Here is a 19,572-nt window from a genome sequence, read left to right as displayed (position 1 = left end):
TTTTGTAGGAGGAGAAAGAGAGATACAGAACAGTTAAGGGCAACATCTTCAAAAGAACTAGTGCCTAAGTCTCACTGAAGTCAATCTAAGCTAGGAGTCGAACAAGCCATGGACATCTGTGCTCAGGTGACTTAAATGGAAACTCTGTCCCACTCATTCTGAGCTCCGTCTCGCTTCATGAGGCCGTACCTGTCCCTCCAGCACTAGCTACTGTCCATGCAAACACAGAGCCCAGAAATGCATGACATACTTTCACGTTTAGCAGACTGACACCTCCTTCAATATTCAGAAATATTTGCAGTTCTTAGAGAGAACCACTAGATGATTGCCAATGACAGAGTCTCATAAGGTTTTGAAAAGCAGACTTTATTTCATAGGCACATCATTGCTTTGATAGCACTGGGCTGCACAGCTTACTTCACCATTTGTAAATGGTCACATTGCATTTCCTCAGTGTCGGTAGGATTCAAGTAAAAAAGTTACTGCTTTTACTTCTCTATCATTTCTCAAGATGGAAAAAGAAACCAGTAAAACAACTAGCGCAGAAGAGTATAATACAGACAGAACTGCCTCCGATCCAGTGGAAGTCAAGACAAACTGAAATTTGAGCACTGAACAGTTAAAGCCGCGAGACGACCACACGACGTTTGCTCAGATGGGATTTTGCATTGTGCAGGACAGAGATGAATGTTGCCCACTAATGCAACAAGGGACTGGCTTTCTTATACTGAGAGATAAAGACTGTCCAACACAGACAAGAATGAGGGTTTCAAAACAAAACAGCTCACATGAAATTAACTTCCTTCTGATTATAAAAGTTGTACTCCCTCAGCTGTAAAAGTTAAAGGCCTAAAAGTACTGCATACAGAACTCTAAACCTGCAATTTAATCAGCTTTTCAGCTTTCCCCCCCCTATATTACAACTCTTTGTGATAAGATAAAACCATCTTTAAGAGACAAAAGCATAGCATTCTGGATTATTTTTGTAATTAATTAGTTTACTTCATTGATATATTTCTTCCCCGAAAAACTGCATTTTAATATTTTATTAAATTCCACCAGTATAAGCATACAAAATCAGAAATTATTAGAGGAAAATAATATTGCTTTACGAAAGAAAAAGCATGACTTCTAACATAGTTTTATGAACATCGTAGAAGAAGCACATATGGCATTGAAAAACTTTGAAAATGGAGAAACATTTTGTGAGTTTCAACGTTCTTAGGTTTTACATTCTATTTTCTGAATGGATATTTCCAGAGTTAACATCTTGTGATTTTTTTTCCTTTTTTTTTGTATTTTCTAGCATAGTACAGGACAGACAACCTAAAACCAACAATGCAGAAATCTAGCGTGCCGCACACTTTAATATACACTAGTTACTTTAGTTACTAGCACTTTACACTGATGATACCTACTGTATTCGTAAAACTCATTTTTAAATCAGCTTGTCAAAGGTTTTAAGAAGCAATCTGGGCAACAAGATGGGTATTTTTAGTGTCTACCATGAATACAGCCAATTACACAATCAGAGGTCGCTCTCTCCATACAGTGCTGACGAAAAAGAGGTGTAATCCAGAGCGCCAGGAACAGAGCCTGGGCCGGTGTACGGAGGCATTCTCTTGATGCAGTACTGCGCCTGCTCAGGAGGCAGCTCTCGGCGTAACTCATCTGCCAGGATATAAGGCTGGGAGGGGGGAAAGGATTGACAGTCAGCATGTATTCTTCGAAGACACAAAAGATACTTATTTTCTATAGCTGTGACTAATAAAATCAGACATCTTGGCTATTTTTCCCCTTACGCAGCGACAGGACAGACACATTTTCAGTTAGAGCTTGGCAGTTTCAACATCCTAATATATTTGTAATGAAGGATGCATTATTGCTCTTAATGGTTTGCATTTTTAACATGAAAGATACCCTCTATTAACAGACTTGACATTATTTAAAATAGCAAGGTAATGAAAACCATTTTTTCTTGAGGCGTTAGCTTTCATCTTCCACATGAATTCCTACTGAGAACATGTCTGGAATTCAAAATGTGGTCCACAGTAACTGAGATCACAAAATCAATACAAACAGCTGGAATGAGAAAATCAATAGAGCGAGCCTGGGAAAATAGACCTGTAGTGCTGTGATCTCTCCTTTCTCCATAGCACAGGACTGGTTTCCTGGCAGCACTGGTTATGGCCCTGACTCCTCCAGAAGCTCTTGTGTTGCCATTATCCTCCCCTTTCATCTTCATAGACTACTCGCTTGCCAGTGGATCTGGCTGGGGGCAGGAATGTATGCCAAACCCAGGAGCTTCCTCCACATACCCAGTAACCAGAGGAGGCCACCTCCTCCTCCGGCTCCTCCTAGGACAGGGATACAGCACATTGCGTTGCCCCGTTGAATGAGTTGGCAGGTCACACAACCTGGCTCGGGTGTAGTCTTGCGTAACTGACCCAGGCTATATTCCAGAGGGTCAAACTCTGCATTGAAACAGCCAGGCAACAGCATGAAAGGCAGAATGAGTTCCCCTCTAATCAAGGCTGTTGTGTGGAAATAACCTGATGTAAAATATATCCATCATACAGACAAACTGTCTAAGTCTTGTCTAAGATGTCTAATTTTATGCTGTCTCTTTGCGATATGAGAGTATACAGACCGAGCCTCGAATTCTGCACCCATTTCAGCTAAGAGTCTTGGTTCCAAACAAGAAGAAAAGGCAAGTGCCTTCTCCGAAGTCTTACAAACTGAAAACAAAGCCTCACTATTACTAAAAGGTTTGTAGAAGACTTTCAGCAAAGAAGGGCTAAATAGGAAAGCTATTGAATCCTTACAGGCAGCAGCAGGATGACTGACCTTATCTGAAGCCAGGATTCTGAAGGAAGCTATCACTTGCTCAGCCGTGTCTGTGTCTGCAGTTTCTCTGGTCATGAAATCAATGAAGGACTGGAAAGTGACGGTTCCTTGCCCATTGGGGTCAACCAGAGACATGATTCGGGCAAACTCAGCTTCACCCTTTCACAGAATACAAAACAAAAAGAAATGGTCACCATAATATCAGTCACCAACAGCCCCTGTCTGTCATGAACCAGTAAGGACCAGTGGTTACAAAGTCTTTAAAGCATCTTCCTGACTTAAGAACATAAATGTCAGAGTCAATGAAATCTAGGATCTTAAATGCCCACCCCTCCTTTGTAAAAAGGACTCAGTGCTTTCAAAAAATGTATTCTTTGTCCTCAATACATAGTATGTAACTTTCAATTCACTTTCTGCAACTTCTGCCCCTCCCATCCTCCCTCAATCCCTGTTTAACTTCTTTTAACTTAACACTTCATTTTCTACCCCATCCTAAAACCATTGTAATTTTGGTATGGCACAGGGAGGGGAAACAATAGCGCAAGAAGCAGTGTACTTGCAGACCCACTGAACGAAGAAGTAGGGGAAATACTTCTGAAATTTTCATGCCAAATACAGGACAGTTCAATTAAGGCTGATCCTTTTTTCCAATCAAAGGGGTGAATTTTGGGGGAGAATTTTAGAATAAATACGTGAAGGCAAGCAAATACAACCCCCAAAGCTAGTTTATGAGAAATAAACAGCATCAAATTCATTCTTCGTCATGCAGATGAAAAAGGAGAAAGAAAAAAAGATTCATTTAATAGCTGTTAATTTCACCTTTTAAAGTTTCCTTAATTCAAAGAGCAATGCAGCAGACCACAGAATATGGCTTTCAAGTGTCTAGTTTTACTTTTAACTTTCTTTTTAATCACTTAAAATAGAGAAAAAGCAGAGAAACAAGAAACTAGTATCTCTAGTGTAAATTATGTTATTAGCATTCTCTCAATTTAAATAAGCTTTAGTGTTGCTGTGGTTAATGTTACAAGCTGTAAGCAGAATCAGTTGCTACTGTTTCTTAAAATTCATACCAAATCATAACCCATTGAAATTAAGCAAGCTCTGAAATCATCATGGTCCATCAATCCATTCTTCCTCTATTGACCAAAACAACGTAAGGAACATAGAAGGGAAGGTTTGAAGCATCCAAGGTAATTTCCAGAGAGGTGATGAGTTTAGACCATTGGCATATTGGATCCAGCGTATGAAGAGTATTCATTGATATTGCCCAAGCAGGTCGCCAGAATCATCATCAGTTTTAAAGGAGGAAGAAGTAACTAACATATTACACACAGGAAACGGACATTTTCACCACAAAAAGTAACATCAGGAAAGGTCAGGGAGAGATAAGGGAGAAGAGGAGGTGAAGAGGAGGTGAACGAGACAAGAATACGGAGACCACAGCCAGAGAAGACAAAGAGAAGGGCAAGGAGAAAAGTTTGTTACTAAACTAGTCAAACTCAGGAGATGCTCAAGCTGCCTCCCTGATATGAAATGTCTTTGAAAGGTTCTGCACAGGATGCTGTAGGGACTAAAAGTATAGTTAAAAACAGACTGAAAATAGCATATCACTGACCGTTTCAAGTCCTCCACTCCAGGGCTAAGGCAGACACACTACGAGAGCTGCCTGCTGACATATAGGAAATCAGTACAGGGATTTTCCTTCTGACTGCAGGCTACCAAGACCTGGACTACAGCAGAGAGATGTGCGTACTGGCTTAAAGGCTGCAACTTGCATGACATAGAAGGAGGTCAGGTGAAGACCTTGTCTAAAAAGAGGTTGCTCATTTTCCAGGCAATAACTTATTTGTGGCATTCCTGGCTCAGAGCTGAGTAAACATTAAATGGCACAATAGTAAGAAGGTAGATAGATGATTCCACTGTGTTGTGAAATAATGTAACGGTTTGGAGAGAATTGTGTCATCCTAAATCAGGAGAAAGCAGTAGAGAACTTGTGTTGAGTCTGAGGAAAGGAAAATTAGGAAAAGTCTGCATGTAAGAAGCATAGGAGCTCCCCATAGTTATCTAGTAGAGTCCAAATAAAACATCTCAAACCAAGTAAAACAAACAACATGAAAATTCTTTGAGAAATGCGTAGATAAATATGGCTCCAAGTGATGCTGACAGTCCATCTAATCTAGTGGTCTTCCCAGAGGCAGGATCTTTTCAAAGCATTATGACCAACACATTGGAGTTTAAATCTACAGTCTCTTTGGCTGTTACTATATTGGCCTATCTGAAAACAGAACAATACCAGTTTCCTCTACCTGCAAGTCATTTCCAACCTGTCCTAGACTGATGAGGCAGGCTTTAAATTCATCAGAATGTAGATTGCCAGATTCATCCTAGCATCCCATCACAGGTCATGCATTTGGGAAGGTGAGAGGAAAGAAAGAAAAATCACAGATCGGGTTAGTTGGTTAGTAAAGAGCATTCTACGCTTGTATTAATAGCCACATATTTTACAGAAGTTCATGGACACATAATGTCAACATATTGCAATGAATAAAAAGTGTACAATGAATAAAAAGTGTACAACTTTTGCAGTTTCATGCTTTAGTTTTTTTTCTTAGTGGAAGAGGGTCCTTACTTCAGCTACAGAGTTAAAACTGTGCTTCCTCTTCAGGTGCTTTTTTAACATTTTTGCTGATGAGGCAGTTTTTATTCTACTGAACTGCCATTTGCTTCCTTCTTTTTCTATTGTCATACAGTGTATGTGAGATGCAGTAAGAAGGTCACTGAACTTGGGCAAAACATTTTCCCCTACTCAATTACTGTCACTTCACTCTGAATCTGATAATAGTACTTTACAACTGAGTGTGTATATCTCAAAAGAGAGTAGAACTACAAAACAATTGATTTCTTGTCTAGATCCAAAATAAATGTATGTGACATCTTATTTTCAGTTATCTGTCTTCTTTATTAATGTATACAGTAAGGTTCTGCTTTGAAAACTGACTTTAAAGAAGCCCCATTGAATTGCAGGTTAAATGGCTCCTAGTAACACCACATCAAACATGATCATTGTTTAGAACCAGTATTTTTTTCCCTTTTGCAGGTCAAGAAATTCACACTAACTTCTTAAAAGCAGACTGGCTTGTTTTTTTCTTCTTGTTCATACAAAATGTGTCCTATCAGAGGTGTACTTCAGATTGAGCTAACATGAGTACAATCAAAGAGATGTTCTAAGATGAAAAATTATTACCCTTATTGATTTTACAGACTGATAGTTTGGAGAAGATCCAAGATTTTTTGTCTGCTACTTGTCTGCTGGATGAATAATTTATTTCTGAAAATTTCTATATGGTTATGCATAACTAAAATTACAGGAGTTTTAACAAATGCACTGGGTTTATTTAATATACTAATAGGATAAGGTGGTGGTTTATTAAGTTCATAACACCATGCATTTTTGATATGCCATGCTGTTATTGTATTGACTCCCTCTGCATCAACCTCCACCAGCTCCATAATGGGAAGATGAAATAACCACGGGAAGTCAATGACAAGAGATAAAGCAAAGCTGCAAAGCTGGAGCACCATTTAGTTAAAAGCCATCATCACACCAAAGTTTTTTTCCCTTAGTATTTCAAGTTTATAGGATAATTCCTGCTATAAAGCATTCAAAATGGTCTATTTTATCATTCTGAAAATGTTAATCTAGGCTGGCTTGAAACTCTCAAAACCCAACCTGGAGACAGGCAGCTCACACCAGGAGCAAAGTCAGCTCATTTTACTTTATTTCTAGACATTACTGTGTGACTGCAAGCAAAATGATATAAAAATGGGATCTAAGAGCCAAATCCTGTTCCTCCACCTCCTCTGCCAGGTGTTGGTAGAGGACTGTTAGCTATTTGACTACACCAGGGGGGTGGGTGGGCACTGTGTGCCCGAGCTCTCTAACCAGGCGCACATGGCAGTGGTAGTTGTGCAACAGGTAGTGCAGGGCAGACGGGAGTGAGAGAGGCCGGCGCATCTCCAAGAAACCATTTTCTTTAGGAGAGGAGAGCCAAGGTGGTGCTGGAGCTCACAACCCTCATCTCGTCACGTGGGACTCCCCAGTGAGGGTCCACGTAGCTGTGCCGTATGCTGCAGCAGGTTCTCACATTCCCATAGTGCATTTTTTAAATCAGATGCCTAAGAAGGCATCTTTGCCTTTGCAGTCTGTAAGAGTTTCATGGGATACAATGGTATTTTGCAATTAATGCACAGATCAAGGCCGTTCAAGGGCTTTCTCAGTGGGAAATGGTTCTTTGTATTTTTTTTTTATTGTTTGCAGATCAACATTAAGCACTGAAATTAGTTTTTTAAAGCATATACGTAATTTTGCCTTGTTCATCTTTTCCTGCCAACACAAAGTAAAACACTGAAGTCCCCCTCCACATCTCATTATTAGTCCTCAGAAATCTTTTCCTTCCCCTTTCTGATTTATGTGTGGCCTTATAAAACAAGTGAGCTTCTGAGTCAAAAAGTAATCCATTCTTAACTATGTCCTTCAGTTTCCTGAATGCTAATTGACCCGCATAAGCCTAATCATGTGGTTCCTTTAATGGGGAGCTGTTGTTTTTCTGTTAGTAAAATATAGGGTGGCACGATGCTATTGTTCTGCATGCAGAGCTCCTACTTAAAATCTGTAGTTTGCACAAAAATCAATAGTAGAATATGTTAACAGCCATTAGGATATTACATGCAGAGCAGCTGCAGATATTTCATCACATACTCACAATCTTCTTTAGAATTTACTAAATATACTGAATCTGAAAAAGGAATCCCTGTATAACAAGACCAGTGACTGACAACATACCCATGCTGGTGTCCCAATTTGCCTGCATACCATAACCCAGCTGTGCACCATTTTGAACACTTCTAAACTGCTTCTGCGATTCAGACACTGTGTCCCACTTTCTGTTTTTTCCTCTATGCAGTCACATTAAGGAAGGAAATCTACCAGCATTGCTAAAGATTTATATCTACAGCTACAACTAGAGTGTTCCTTCAGGCACAGCCTAGGCACGGAGCAGTAGGTGAGCAGCAGCACCCCCAGGAATAACCTTGGGGGTACCAGCGTGCGTACCTGCCTGTTGGAAACTCAGAGCCGCGAGGGCTGCCCCTTCGCCCTGAGGGAGAGAGCACATTTACAACTTGCCCTTAACGCGGATGACTTGCAGCGCTTTCTGTGCTAGCACATCTCTGCTGCTGGGCGCGCGGACAGAAACACAACTCCTCCTGCCCTTGTAATTCTTATATGCTTGGTGCCCACTTACTCATTGCAGTTTGAGCATCAGGGGCATGTAGCCCCCCCAAAAAAAAACCTTGTGAAATACCCTAGAGTTTTCTTTCAAATATTCAAGATATAGAAGCCATTTAAAACAATTCACCCAATTATTTAGCTCTCTTTCAAGGGATTAACAACTCCAGAATTAAGCCCCATAATGGATTATGAATTGTAAGGTTTTCTTTTTTTTTTTTAATATATTCTTCCTGGGGAGGAAGATAGGGGTTCTTTCCTCAGATTTATGAGCAAAGGAAGTTATTTCTGGAAGTGCTCTATAAAAAGTTGTTAGGTTTATGTGTACTAAAATACATTCTTTCAAATGGGGAAGGGAGCTACTCTGCATATTAGTACCTTGCTGACATCCTCAACACACCCGAAGAGTCAAACATTACAGTATGTATGAAATTGGAGAAATGCCACAGAAGCCAGAGCTCTAGCATGCATAAATGATTCTGTTGTGCTTAGGTATTTAAAGCCTACTTGTCAGGGACAGTTGGGGATCTTTTCTGGCTATTCATCATTGTGAATAGCAGTCCAGGTCTTTCAGTGTTTTTTAAATTATGTCAGGCATTCAGAAATGCTGCTAAGTGCAACAAAATTATTACATATACTACTAATTCTGTCTGACATGGAGAAGACAGTATTTTTCATGTTAGTGCTTATGTTCAGATGATCCAGTTTCATCTTCATTTCTGTTTAAGGTAATCAAGACCATAAAAGAATCCATTACTGCCTCCTCTAAGTTTAGAATCTTCATTATTTTGTGTACCCTGAAGTAACTCCGAAGCACCCTGGGTTTCCTTTATTCACCCACACTAAATATTTGAATGTGCTAGGACATAGAAAGGATATAAAAATGAAAAAAAAAGCCTGCCTCTCTCAGACATGTTTGTTCAATGTCTCCTCCTAGCCTGTGTAGATTGAGTTGCATCTGCCCATTGAATTACAGCGTAATTTAATCAGTATAACCTTCTCTTTTATCAGTGTTTCTACTATCTGCTCCCTGCAGAAAGCCTGGCTTGATGGCTGAGTGGTTTTAGATCTTACCTTCTTCCCTTTAACTTGCATTATGCTACTAAGAACATAATTGTTGCACTACGTTAGTGCAAAAGTCCTCCTAGATCAATTTCCCATGTCTGATGCCAAAGGAAGGAGCTGGCTAAAGGGCATATGCAAAATGGTCCTTCCCTTAGCGTGATCTTTCCAGCCTCTTTTTTAAGGCCTTTGGATTGTATCTGTCATGGGGGGAGGTAAGGTCTGCAGCTAAACTTGCAGTCAAGGCACAGGCTGTTAAGGCCACAGAAACAGGTGAAGCATCTATCTATCTCCTTCTGCTTCTGGCCCGGCCACTCAGGCTTCCTGCCACGCACAAGGAAGGGCAGAAGGGACACTGCCTGAAGCCACGACTCCTTCCAGCCTGAAGAAAGGAGACAGCCAGGGTTAGGCAGGGATCTGGGAAGGACCTCTGCATTGCACGTTATTGTCACAGCCCATCTCCAACCCGCCTGCAGCCATGTGACACCAGCACCCTCTTCCAGGCCGTACAACCTTTCCTAAGGCCTTGCCCTATTGCATCCTTTGTATCTCAAAGTCTAACTGTATCTGCAAAGCCTGAAGATCCGTAACAATACGGTTGGTTGGTGTAGGATTTACCTTCTCCCTTCAAGGCCTTCCAAGGCACCAAGAGATGCCTGTAATATCTCCTCAGCCACTGAGCCAGCCTTGCCGCGAGCGTGGCAGAGAACTCATTTAGGAACTACAAAGATACAGGGATGCTAGAAATGGCCATCTAGCGTAAGTTATACTAGGATTCAGTCACCTTGCTTCCTTATCTTTAGGGAGCTGTCAAATCTTTGTGCAAAGTGCCTGGTTTCCCCTAATAGGGTCTCTCAAATACTGGCGTGTAATTTATCCAGGCTTGGTACTCTCTCTGCTTTTAATAGCTCTAATTGCTCAGTTATCTGCCCCAGTGCATTGGGAAAGCCATTTAGTATGCTACTTCCTTCCACCCCAGGAAATTTATCTCTGCTTCTGTGATGTTATCTTCTGCTTCCTTAGAAAATACAAAAAGGAATTACGCTGCACTAGAATCACATTAAGATTTTCCATAAACTCTCTTCCTGGCTCCTGTGTAGCTAACCTTTCCTATGCTTGCAGAGGTTTGGCAATTCTGGTTTTCTTTCTAAGTAATTAAGGATATTCTAAAGAATAGTTAGCAAACTATGACTGTCAGCATCCAATGCACATCAAGTATAAGTCCAGGTATGGGCAACCATTTTGAGTAGAGCTTGACAAACAGGACGTCTATGAAAAGAAAGTGCCATTTTGCTATAGCCTGAAATGATTTGAATTTTTGCTGTTGTGTCTATTAATAGCTATCTTTTTAACCGTCTATCCATGAATACTGCGTAACTCGCAGAAGGAGTGAGTTAAGTTTCTTTGCAATAGTGGTTTGGTTCCTACTTTTTTATTCACCCATGATTAGGTAACTGAAAAAAACAGCCTCTTATTTCCCACATACAGACAGAAAAATAAAGGATTTTCTTTGACAGCTATCAGTGCCCCAACTATATTCCCTACAAACTTATTTCTAGGTGGACAAGTTGTGATTATAGGAAAAAAAAAACAAAAAAAACAACAAACCTGTAATCCAGATTACAGCTAAATTCAATGAGACGGAAGCCACTGGTAAGTACATAGAATATGCTGCACTGCCTCAAAATAAAGGGGCACGTTATTTTCCAAAACACAGGTTTATCCAGTTCTGCCTGTTATTTGAACAAATACTCAACCATATTAGCAGAACTATAATTTTGCATTACATTTAAAGAGTAAAAATTAATCTTTAACATATCTGTAGAATGCTGTGATTTCATAGAGCTGTAAATTCTTTGTTAACTCATAATTTTTGCTGCTTTATAAAAGAGCCCATTGCAACTGCATCTGCAGTTTTCTAACAGGCTTACATTTGGAATGAAAAGAAACTTGCTTTTGGGAACAATAAATATTGCTAGTTGAGAAAAAGCAGGAGTACTGTACCCTGTCAAAATGATTGAATGATGCTCTGAAGTCATTCATTTGTTCCTGGGTGATACCCTTGGCATCTCTTGTGAGGATCTGAGTCTCAACCTCATTGATAGTTCGAGCAATGGTGGTAAGTAGGAGCTCCCATCCAACACGGATGTGCTATGAGAGAGAAAATACTGATTTATTAAAGAATCAAATATATTCTTCTAAGAGTATAAAAACTACAGTAAGCAAAAAAAACAGGTCTAAATATGTGATACCTTTTCCACACCACTAACTCTGTATTATGACCAAGGATCACTAAAAATAAAAACGGCCTTCAGCAAAATATGGAACTGGTTTCTAAATAGGTACTTCTTCACTACAAGTAAAAATAAGTGAAAATAAAACAAGTCTTATGAGATTATCAGAAAGTCCACCAAATTCCATCCTCTGTTGCAGTCTCTTCAGATCAGAGAAGGCAGTTACATGGCAGACAAGGGCAGAATAAACTAACAAGTACAAAAGGGAGTAAATGGCTACCTCCATAGTATAGTTTGTGTGCTTGTTGTCAAACACCAGGGCTTCTTGTATAAGCTGGTGGTCTCCTTCCAGTTTGTCAATGTTGTGTTTATAATTAATGATATTGTGCTCATATTGCTTCAGCTGATTCATCTGGTCCTCCAAAGGCCCCGTCATTTCAATAGAGCTGCGGGCAATTTCCTGTCAAAAGAAACAAGGACACCCCCCAACCCCGCAAAATTTAAGCTTCAGATTTGCTAACTTCACCAACATTCACACAAATATATAATATTTTCATACTAAGAAGCAATAGTAATGAAACCTTCATGCAGTGGAGACAATAAATTTTACTGTAGAAAACACATTTCAAAAGAGATGTGGCACACTTGTTTCTGGAATGAGTATTGAGATCCCAGTGGTCCTGGTATCGTTCCTTTACAGAGAGCAGAAGCTAAATAGTAACTGTTTAGTGATTGATTTTTCAAAGCTACGTCTCCTGCTCACCATCAAGATACCACGTGTACAAGCTTCTACAGTTTTAAAAACCACCTTAACAGGTGCTAAATACTTCAGGTTCCAACAGCTGGTGAACTGTCATGGAGATCGCCATTGTCCTATATAAAAAATTATTAACACTTTGTTCATCAGCTTCTGCGTGAGGGTCTGACGCTCACCTCCATCTTGGTCTGGATCCATGGCCCAATGACATTGGCCTGAGCAGCAAACTGGCGACGCAGGCGCTCGTTGGCGTGCTGACGGGCGAGTTCCTCCTGCAAGGATTGATCCCTCTGAGGCACCAGCTGCTTCACCTGTTACAGTGGGAAAGCACTACGTGTGAGTAGGGACAACCGAATTGTTTAAAAACAAATGGAACAAATAAGTCTACAGTTAGTTATTTTTCTTATTGGTCTGAAGGTTGATATCAGAAGGACAAGCCAGAAACACGATCACTATTTTATTTACCAATTCTGTGGTAATGTAAGAAATTGCTGACATGGTCTTGGGCAGCCTGACCCGAGAGACTGACATGGAGAGGGAAGAAATTCTCACCTCTGACTGGATTCAAGTTCAAGATAATTATTTAACTCCAACTGCTATTAGAGCAGTTATTTTGGTTTTCTTCAGAAACACGAGTGATTTTTCAATCTCTGGGTAATTGTTCTAAGAACAGTTGGTGCAAAACACATTTTCTTCGAGCACAGCCATTATGGTAGGATAACATGAGACACATTCTGTCCATCACATATATCTGAAGGTCTCCAATACATTGCAAATGTTTTTTTCTTGCTTACCCTTCTGGATTGCCCTGGAAGATTCTGAATTTAGTCCTTATTGCTTGGTTTTTATAACCCAGTGAGGGTGTGTTCTTGTCTGTGTAAATTCACGTATTTGGTAAATTCATACATTCTACACAATAATTTACCTTCAGCATATTATCTGTCTTGGTTCCTAATGAAACAAACTTTGTGTGATTGCTCTACAAGCCTTTCTTTAATCCTTCCCCAGAAATTTTTAAAGGTAATTGCCAATTTCATGTAATTGGACAGAACATTAATGGTCCCAAAGATGCTAATTTTTTACATTTGTGAAAAGCAGCAGCTGGGTAGAAGAGACACATGAACTACTATTTATACTGAGAGAAAGAATATGATCATTTTCTGTTCTTTTTATGGCACCCCCAGGCCCATCAGCTGGCCAGCCACCAGGTCTGCACTAGCCTCAACGCATGCTGCTCTTGCCTCGCCAAAAAGCCAAAAAGGACATCGGCAATATTGAGTCATGGGAGTAAGGGATATTGTGAAGTGAGGCTAGCAAACATAAGGGAGAGCATAAGATACTGTAGAAAGTTCATTCTGGCATCTGATGATCTACAATAATTTACAGATTTATTGTAATGTTCTCTGAATATTCTCATAATCCCAAACTAGAATACTATGTTACAATGTCCTTTATGTATTTAGCATATATTACCTTTTCCCACTTGCTACGAATCTCTTCCACAGTAACAGTGCTGTAAGGATTGCTTGCGCTTATTCTCATGCTGTAACTCTGAATAACTTTTTCAACTTCATTCTGGATTGACAGTATGGCCTGTCTTTCACCATCTGCCTCTGGCAAAGTAGCTTTAAATTGATCATGTGCAGTGATTAAACTCTAAAAGCAGAAACAGAGAAGGAAAGCATGAAAACCTTAATGTTTCTTCCAACATCTGCAAGATCTGCTGTAAATAAGCACAGCCCCCTCTCAGCCTTCCAAACACCCCATCCACATGCATCTGTAGATACAGGAAATAATACATCCAGACACATTCGTGAAACAGCCCTCATTGACTTTATCAGGACCATTGCTTCTTCCATGATCTCTGGAATATGCTTTCATACCAACCAAGAACCCTATTTATAACAGAGCAGGCATTGCCTGTCACAAAGAAGATTTCAAGACAGGAAATGTTTTTTTTCTTATATGTGTTCTACTCCCCAAGAAGGAAAAGCTTCCTTTCTTGTCTTCCCTATGATTGTAAGCCAAAAACCAGACAACCATTTACCTGAATTTCCTCTATGCTGTGAACAATAAACATGTCCTGTAGGTCTTCCATAGCACCTTCCATCCAGTTGTTGAAAGGAGCAGCTCTTTTGGCAAACTCCAGGTGAAGCTGATCAATTGTTTCGAGCAATTTCTCCGTCCTCTGTACAGGTTGGGAAAGGTACATTCCTTTGTTACCAGGGAAAGACCTACCTCCACACATACCCCCACGCACGCACAAAGTCATGCCTCATCTTTTCAAAAGCAATTGATTGTGTTGTTGACTGATTTCACCACCTGCTTTAAGGATTCTCACTCAAGGCAACAGGACTAATTGCAGTAAAGATACTCTCGTATCCAACGTGTTAAAAAGGGTGTGTGCCTTTAAAGGGTTAACAGGTGAAATGACTTTTTCACTACTGATATTTTAAGTATCTTTGTTATTCTAATCTATCTGCAAATCAATTAAAACCTGCTAATCTTGCTGTTGTAATTTCTTATAGGTATAAAAAGGAAGAGTTAGACATACGTTTTCCACGCTGGCACGCATGTGTGTGACCTCCTCTTTTCTTAAGGAACAAGATCTTGGAAAGTATCTCGGTGCTTGGGAATACACTACCAAAAATTAACCCAGTGCTGGCTGTTATACTGTACCTCACCTGGTGAAGCTCAGACAAGTATGAAAAGGTGAGCAACTAAGGGCTTTTGTTATCCTTGCTGGACTTCAAACTCCCAAAGACTGGTGCTATAAACCGCAAGCCATTTGTTGCTGCTTTAGGACTGTCCTTGGCAGCTGAGCACTGTCAAGTCTGCTCTGAGCAATTTAATCTGTTTGCAAATAAAACCACATCAAAATGAAATTGAGATCTGAGGAAAGCGTTTACTGCTGTTTGGATTCCGAAATGGATGCTCAATGGCACTGTTTCCAGATCGAAAACAAATGGTTCATTCCTCCCTGCCTGCCTGAGCTGTGCTGCTGATCATTGCTACGTGGCTTACCTCCAATGCCTCTCTCCTTTTCTGAGTAAGTGTTCCCAGGCTGTCCCATTGGTCACATATCTTTTGGCATCTATCATTGACACTTGCAGCATCATGGTAGTCCAGTTCACTAAGAAAGAGTGAAGAGAAAAATCTGTGTGACTTTCTGAAAGACAGGAGCAGGTGCATTGTCCACACTCTTCTGCTGGTCCTCAGTAATTCTTCCCCTCTTTTTTGCAACATTGCTCCTCCAGGTAAGCACGTGTTGCAGTACAGACGTGTGATCTAGGCATTCAGCATTTCAAGAAGCACAGCACAGGAACAGGATCAAATTCCTCTGTTGTAAGAAAAATCAAGTATCCATCTGTGACATCCAGGTATTAAAGACAATTAAAGTGTCTACCCATCTCTTTGTCTCAGCTATTTCTGTGGCACAAGCAATTTGATCTCGTGAAGACCAGAATGCTTCAGTCTAGGACTTTATTAAGTTTCTGGAGATTGGTACAGTTTTAAATTAATTGGCCTGATATATATGTTTAATTTTAAATAATCCAGTGATCCTTTCCAGCCTCATACACTCTGCAATCATTTAACTGAGAAACAGACTTCAGGTTGCATTCAAAGCATAATCCCTCTCTCCCAGGCCTGGCAATACTAATAGGGGCTGCCCAGATCTGGGGCACAGAGGACAATTTTCATCTTTCTCTCCAGAAACTCCTCACAGAGCTACACCCTAGAATTGGCTGGTTCAGAGAACAGCAATCTCCAGACCCATATATGCCACCAGCATGAATGAGCACTCCCACAAAGGATGTAGCAGTTAGCACTGCCTTTTCACCTGCTTAATAGGCTTGTATTATCCTGACAGAAAGCAACTTACTATTCCGCCTTAGACTGGAATAACTTTTTAAGGCTCCGTCCTGTGACTCTGCACTGATCTGTCTCAAATTGATTTTTTTATCTCAGTGGCAGATAATCCCCTTGGTTCTGCTGCAGCCATCATAACCATGATAAAATACATGTGTTTGGCACTTCGGAAGCTCACTTTTACTAGTGTATCATCATCCATTGAATATAGCTCTTGGCTGCTCCTTGAGGACACTTTGCCCAGTACTAAACATTGCAGTGATTGTGATTATGTGACAGCATGGCAATATGAAGCTAAGATTTACTTTAAGGCTTGAACAAGACATTAAATGCAGATAGAATTTGTTCCCTGCTTTTGAACATTCTTCTCCAGGCAATTGGCAAGGGGAACGTACAGATCACTTCCACCAGTAACTCAGAGAATCACAGAGGACAAAATGAGAACAGAGGAAGCTTCCCTCCGTGAAGCTACACTGTAGGCCAGGGGCAGTGTTCATGCTTCCTCCCCCAAGCTCAGCCAGAGCAATCTGCTTTGGGATACAGCTGACAAGAATGCGAGCCATTCTGTTTAAAAGAGGCTTCAGACGTGCTGCAATCAATCAACTGTTCAAAGTGAAGAATGGTAAAACAAGTAAAACCAAAATGCCATAACAATTTTTAAAAATAACAAAACCAACCCAAAATTGTGAAAGTAGAACTCTTACATGTAACGAAAATGCTGCCAGCAAGTCATACTACACAAGGGCCCCTTAACTTGAAAACTTGCTTCCTCCTCTAGAGTAAGCCTTTTTGTTAGCCTTCAAGGGATGCAACAAAAGCCATCTATCCATTAAGAAGTTCTCCATTTTGAGTTAGAAGCATGGAGTTTTGGATGAAACAGGTTAAGATATATTTTGCTGCTATGAGTTTTTGGCTAGAAGTTGGGTTTTTTTCATTATCGCATATTGAGATTATTAGATGATGTTTCTGTGTGAGCTGTGAGCTCACTCAGTGGATGGGATGTGGAGATTTGCACTCTGGTCTCTTTTTGCATACCAAATCTAATATACCAGAATATGGACAAGGTATTTTTGAGGATACTCCAGGTCACATCCCTGAGAGTACTGCAAATTTTACATTTGCTTCAACGGATCACTTATCTCCTTTTGTTGATTAGGATATGGGCAGGTGTCTTTCCATGCAAGTGAGGGACTGATTGTACCAGTTCTGGTCAAAGTCCTGGAAGGTAATGTGCAGCATTCCTCCACCAGCTCTGCCAGGGAGGTTCAGTCATTCCCCATAAGATCTCTGCTATCCTATTTCTTCCAGGGATATGTGCTCTGGACAAACAGGTAGGAGAATAATATTATCAAAAAAACTTTTGAAAAGGGCACCCATGGGTCAAAAATCGTAAGTTAGATCCCCAAGTGGCAATAAACTGTGTAGCTCCACTGCCCTTCTGGGCCTGCTGTAGTTCACTTCGAATAAGCATACTGTATGTGTCAAAGACCATTTTTCTGCCCAAAGCAGGAAGAGAGGAAGAAATAACAACTCACAGGAGATTATTTTCTTGGAAATAAAACACGGGTGTATATTCCTTGTCCTATTAATTTTTGTATCTCTCAACAGTGAAGCTGCGAAGAGACCAGATGTCACTTTTGTAAAAAGAAGTTTTGCTTGTCATGCTTACGCAGAGCACTGCTGCACATGGGTTACAGAGCTTCCAAGAGAACAGTCATTTCTACTCATTTGGTTATTTGGAATCTACAGCCTTTGGAATTTAAAAATCATTAAGCTATTCCTATTGATCTTACAAGTAATTCAATCTTATCTGTAAAGAATTAAAAATTCAGTCAGATTTTGTCCTGCTCCAGAGAAGCACTGAAGTATGAGCTCACTTTAGGAACAGTGACAGTGTCACAAAAATAACCCGCTGAGCAACATGCTTTAGCACTGCTTCAGAACTAGGCTCATGTTAATCATGCATGTAAGCACAATTTGAGCCCAGGTTTCCAGCAGCAAAAAAGACTCTCCAAATCAGTGTTACAGATAGCGGTCTTCTTGGTTGCAAAGAAGTTGCTGTACTAGAAGTGATGGATATGCAAGGACTATACTCCAAAAATTTTATCTTGATGATTGAAAACATTGAATTGAGCACAGAAGACCATAAATGAATACAGCACGTCACAGTACAGCTCACTCAGGTTCTGTTTAGCATTTGCTATGTCATAAACGGCAAATCCCATTTCAGAAATGCCTTTTTTCCAGCTTTGCATATAGCTCTATCCAAGGCTCTTCATGCCTCGTTGCCAAGGATTTCTCAGTCCATACAGGCTAGAACACAACAATCTTGTAGCAGCATCCTGGCTGGAATCCCCTGCTTGCACCCACGCACAAATCATTTATCTAAACAGCACCAATCAACAAGATTGTAGCAATAGTTCTAACCTTAAGCACACAGTGGACTGAGCTGCTGCAGCAGAAAATGCTAGGACAGACAGGAAAATGTAGAGTTCAAGGTCACACAGCAAGTGTTCTCCTTTGAAATAGCAACATTAGGCAGCCAAGAGATTGGCTAAAACAAAACATGGAGGTGTACTGACTTGGAATGGTGATTGTCATCACACAGATGATGAAGATTTCTACAACAGCCTGATCCAGTGACAAAAAAAAACATGGAAAAAAATACCCATGTTAACTTCAACAGGCTTTAGATCAGGTGCCAACACATTGACATTAGTCAATCCTTCTTCAAAAATACGGAGAAAGAAATTAGCGTTTTTGTCGATAATTTCATTTTGTGAGGAATTATGTGTAAATAATTAATAATAAACAATATTTAAATAGAAGCTGTCCATTTGCTTGCAGCTAATGATAAAACTTCACCTTTCTGACCTTTCATTCAGTGTTCTCCAAGGGCATTAAGCTTAACTGAGCTACTCAGGCTCAGTGAAAAATCAGGCAGTGACAGCCCCATTGTATGGAGAAGCAGAGAAGTCAAAGCAGAGCATCTCTAGAAGCAACGGGTTTTCAGCACCTTTGCAGCCCAGGCCACAAATAACTGGTTTAACCTCACACAGCAAATTACTGAAACAACTGAGAAGAGACAATCCTAAAATAGACAGGATACAGTGTTCACTGGCCTCACCAGAGGTAAAGGACACAGGGTTCGAAACGCTGGTAAGCAGATGTTGTGCTATGTATACGGCATTCCCAAAGTTTCTGATCACTTGTAAAGCCCAAGCTGAATTAGCAATGATCAGGTGTTTCAGAAACTTTCTCTAGTATAAAGAGGAACACATAACTACACAACAGAGCTCGAGGCATGGCAGAAGGTGTTGCATAAGCTCCCATAATCAGTGAAATCTCCATTCTCTGTGTCTTTCAGACTTTTTTCACACTAACTGAAAACTAGTACTTACTCTGCCCACTGCGCTTTCCTTTTCCTCCTTTAAGTAAGCTTGAAAAATAGGATTTTTCTTGTAAATCCATTTGAACTATACAATTACTGTAATTGCTGCTGCTATCCAAGTATG

The 19,572-nt window shown here is 40.3% G+C and overlaps 1 protein-coding gene across 1 annotated transcript in view; it reads right to left on the bottom strand.

Annotated features, from left to right (window-relative positions):
- Positions 1-345: 345 nt before the first annotated feature.
- ACTN2 (actinin alpha 2) overlaps positions 346-19,572 on the bottom strand; it is a 70,372-nt gene continuing 51,145 nt past the window's right edge. The window contains exons 13-21 of the mRNA XM_009933291.2: positions 15,212-15,320; positions 14,235-14,375; positions 13,661-13,843; positions 12,364-12,498; positions 11,711-11,890; positions 11,201-11,347; positions 3,918-3,983; positions 2,848-3,006; positions 346-1,687 (exon numbers count right to left, since the gene is read on the bottom strand). Coding sequence (XP_009931593.1) covers positions 1,529-1,687; positions 2,848-3,006; positions 3,918-3,983; positions 11,201-11,347; positions 11,711-11,890; positions 12,364-12,498; positions 13,661-13,843; positions 14,235-14,375; positions 15,212-15,320 — 1,279 coding nt within the window. The 3' untranslated portion in view covers positions 346-1,528. The remainder of the gene's footprint in view (positions 1,688-2,847; positions 3,007-3,917; positions 3,984-11,200; positions 11,348-11,710; positions 11,891-12,363; positions 12,499-13,660; positions 13,844-14,234; positions 14,376-15,211; positions 15,321-19,572) is intronic.

This window comes from Opisthocomus hoazin, chromosome 2 (assembly GCF_030867145.1).
Source record: "Opisthocomus hoazin isolate bOpiHoa1 chromosome 2, bOpiHoa1.hap1, whole genome shotgun sequence".
Lineage (NCBI taxonomy): Eukaryota > Metazoa > Chordata > Aves > Opisthocomiformes > Opisthocomidae > Opisthocomus > Opisthocomus hoazin.
The sequence above is the reverse complement of the archived record's forward strand: the minus strand, read 5'-3'. Positions and strand labels throughout refer to the sequence as shown.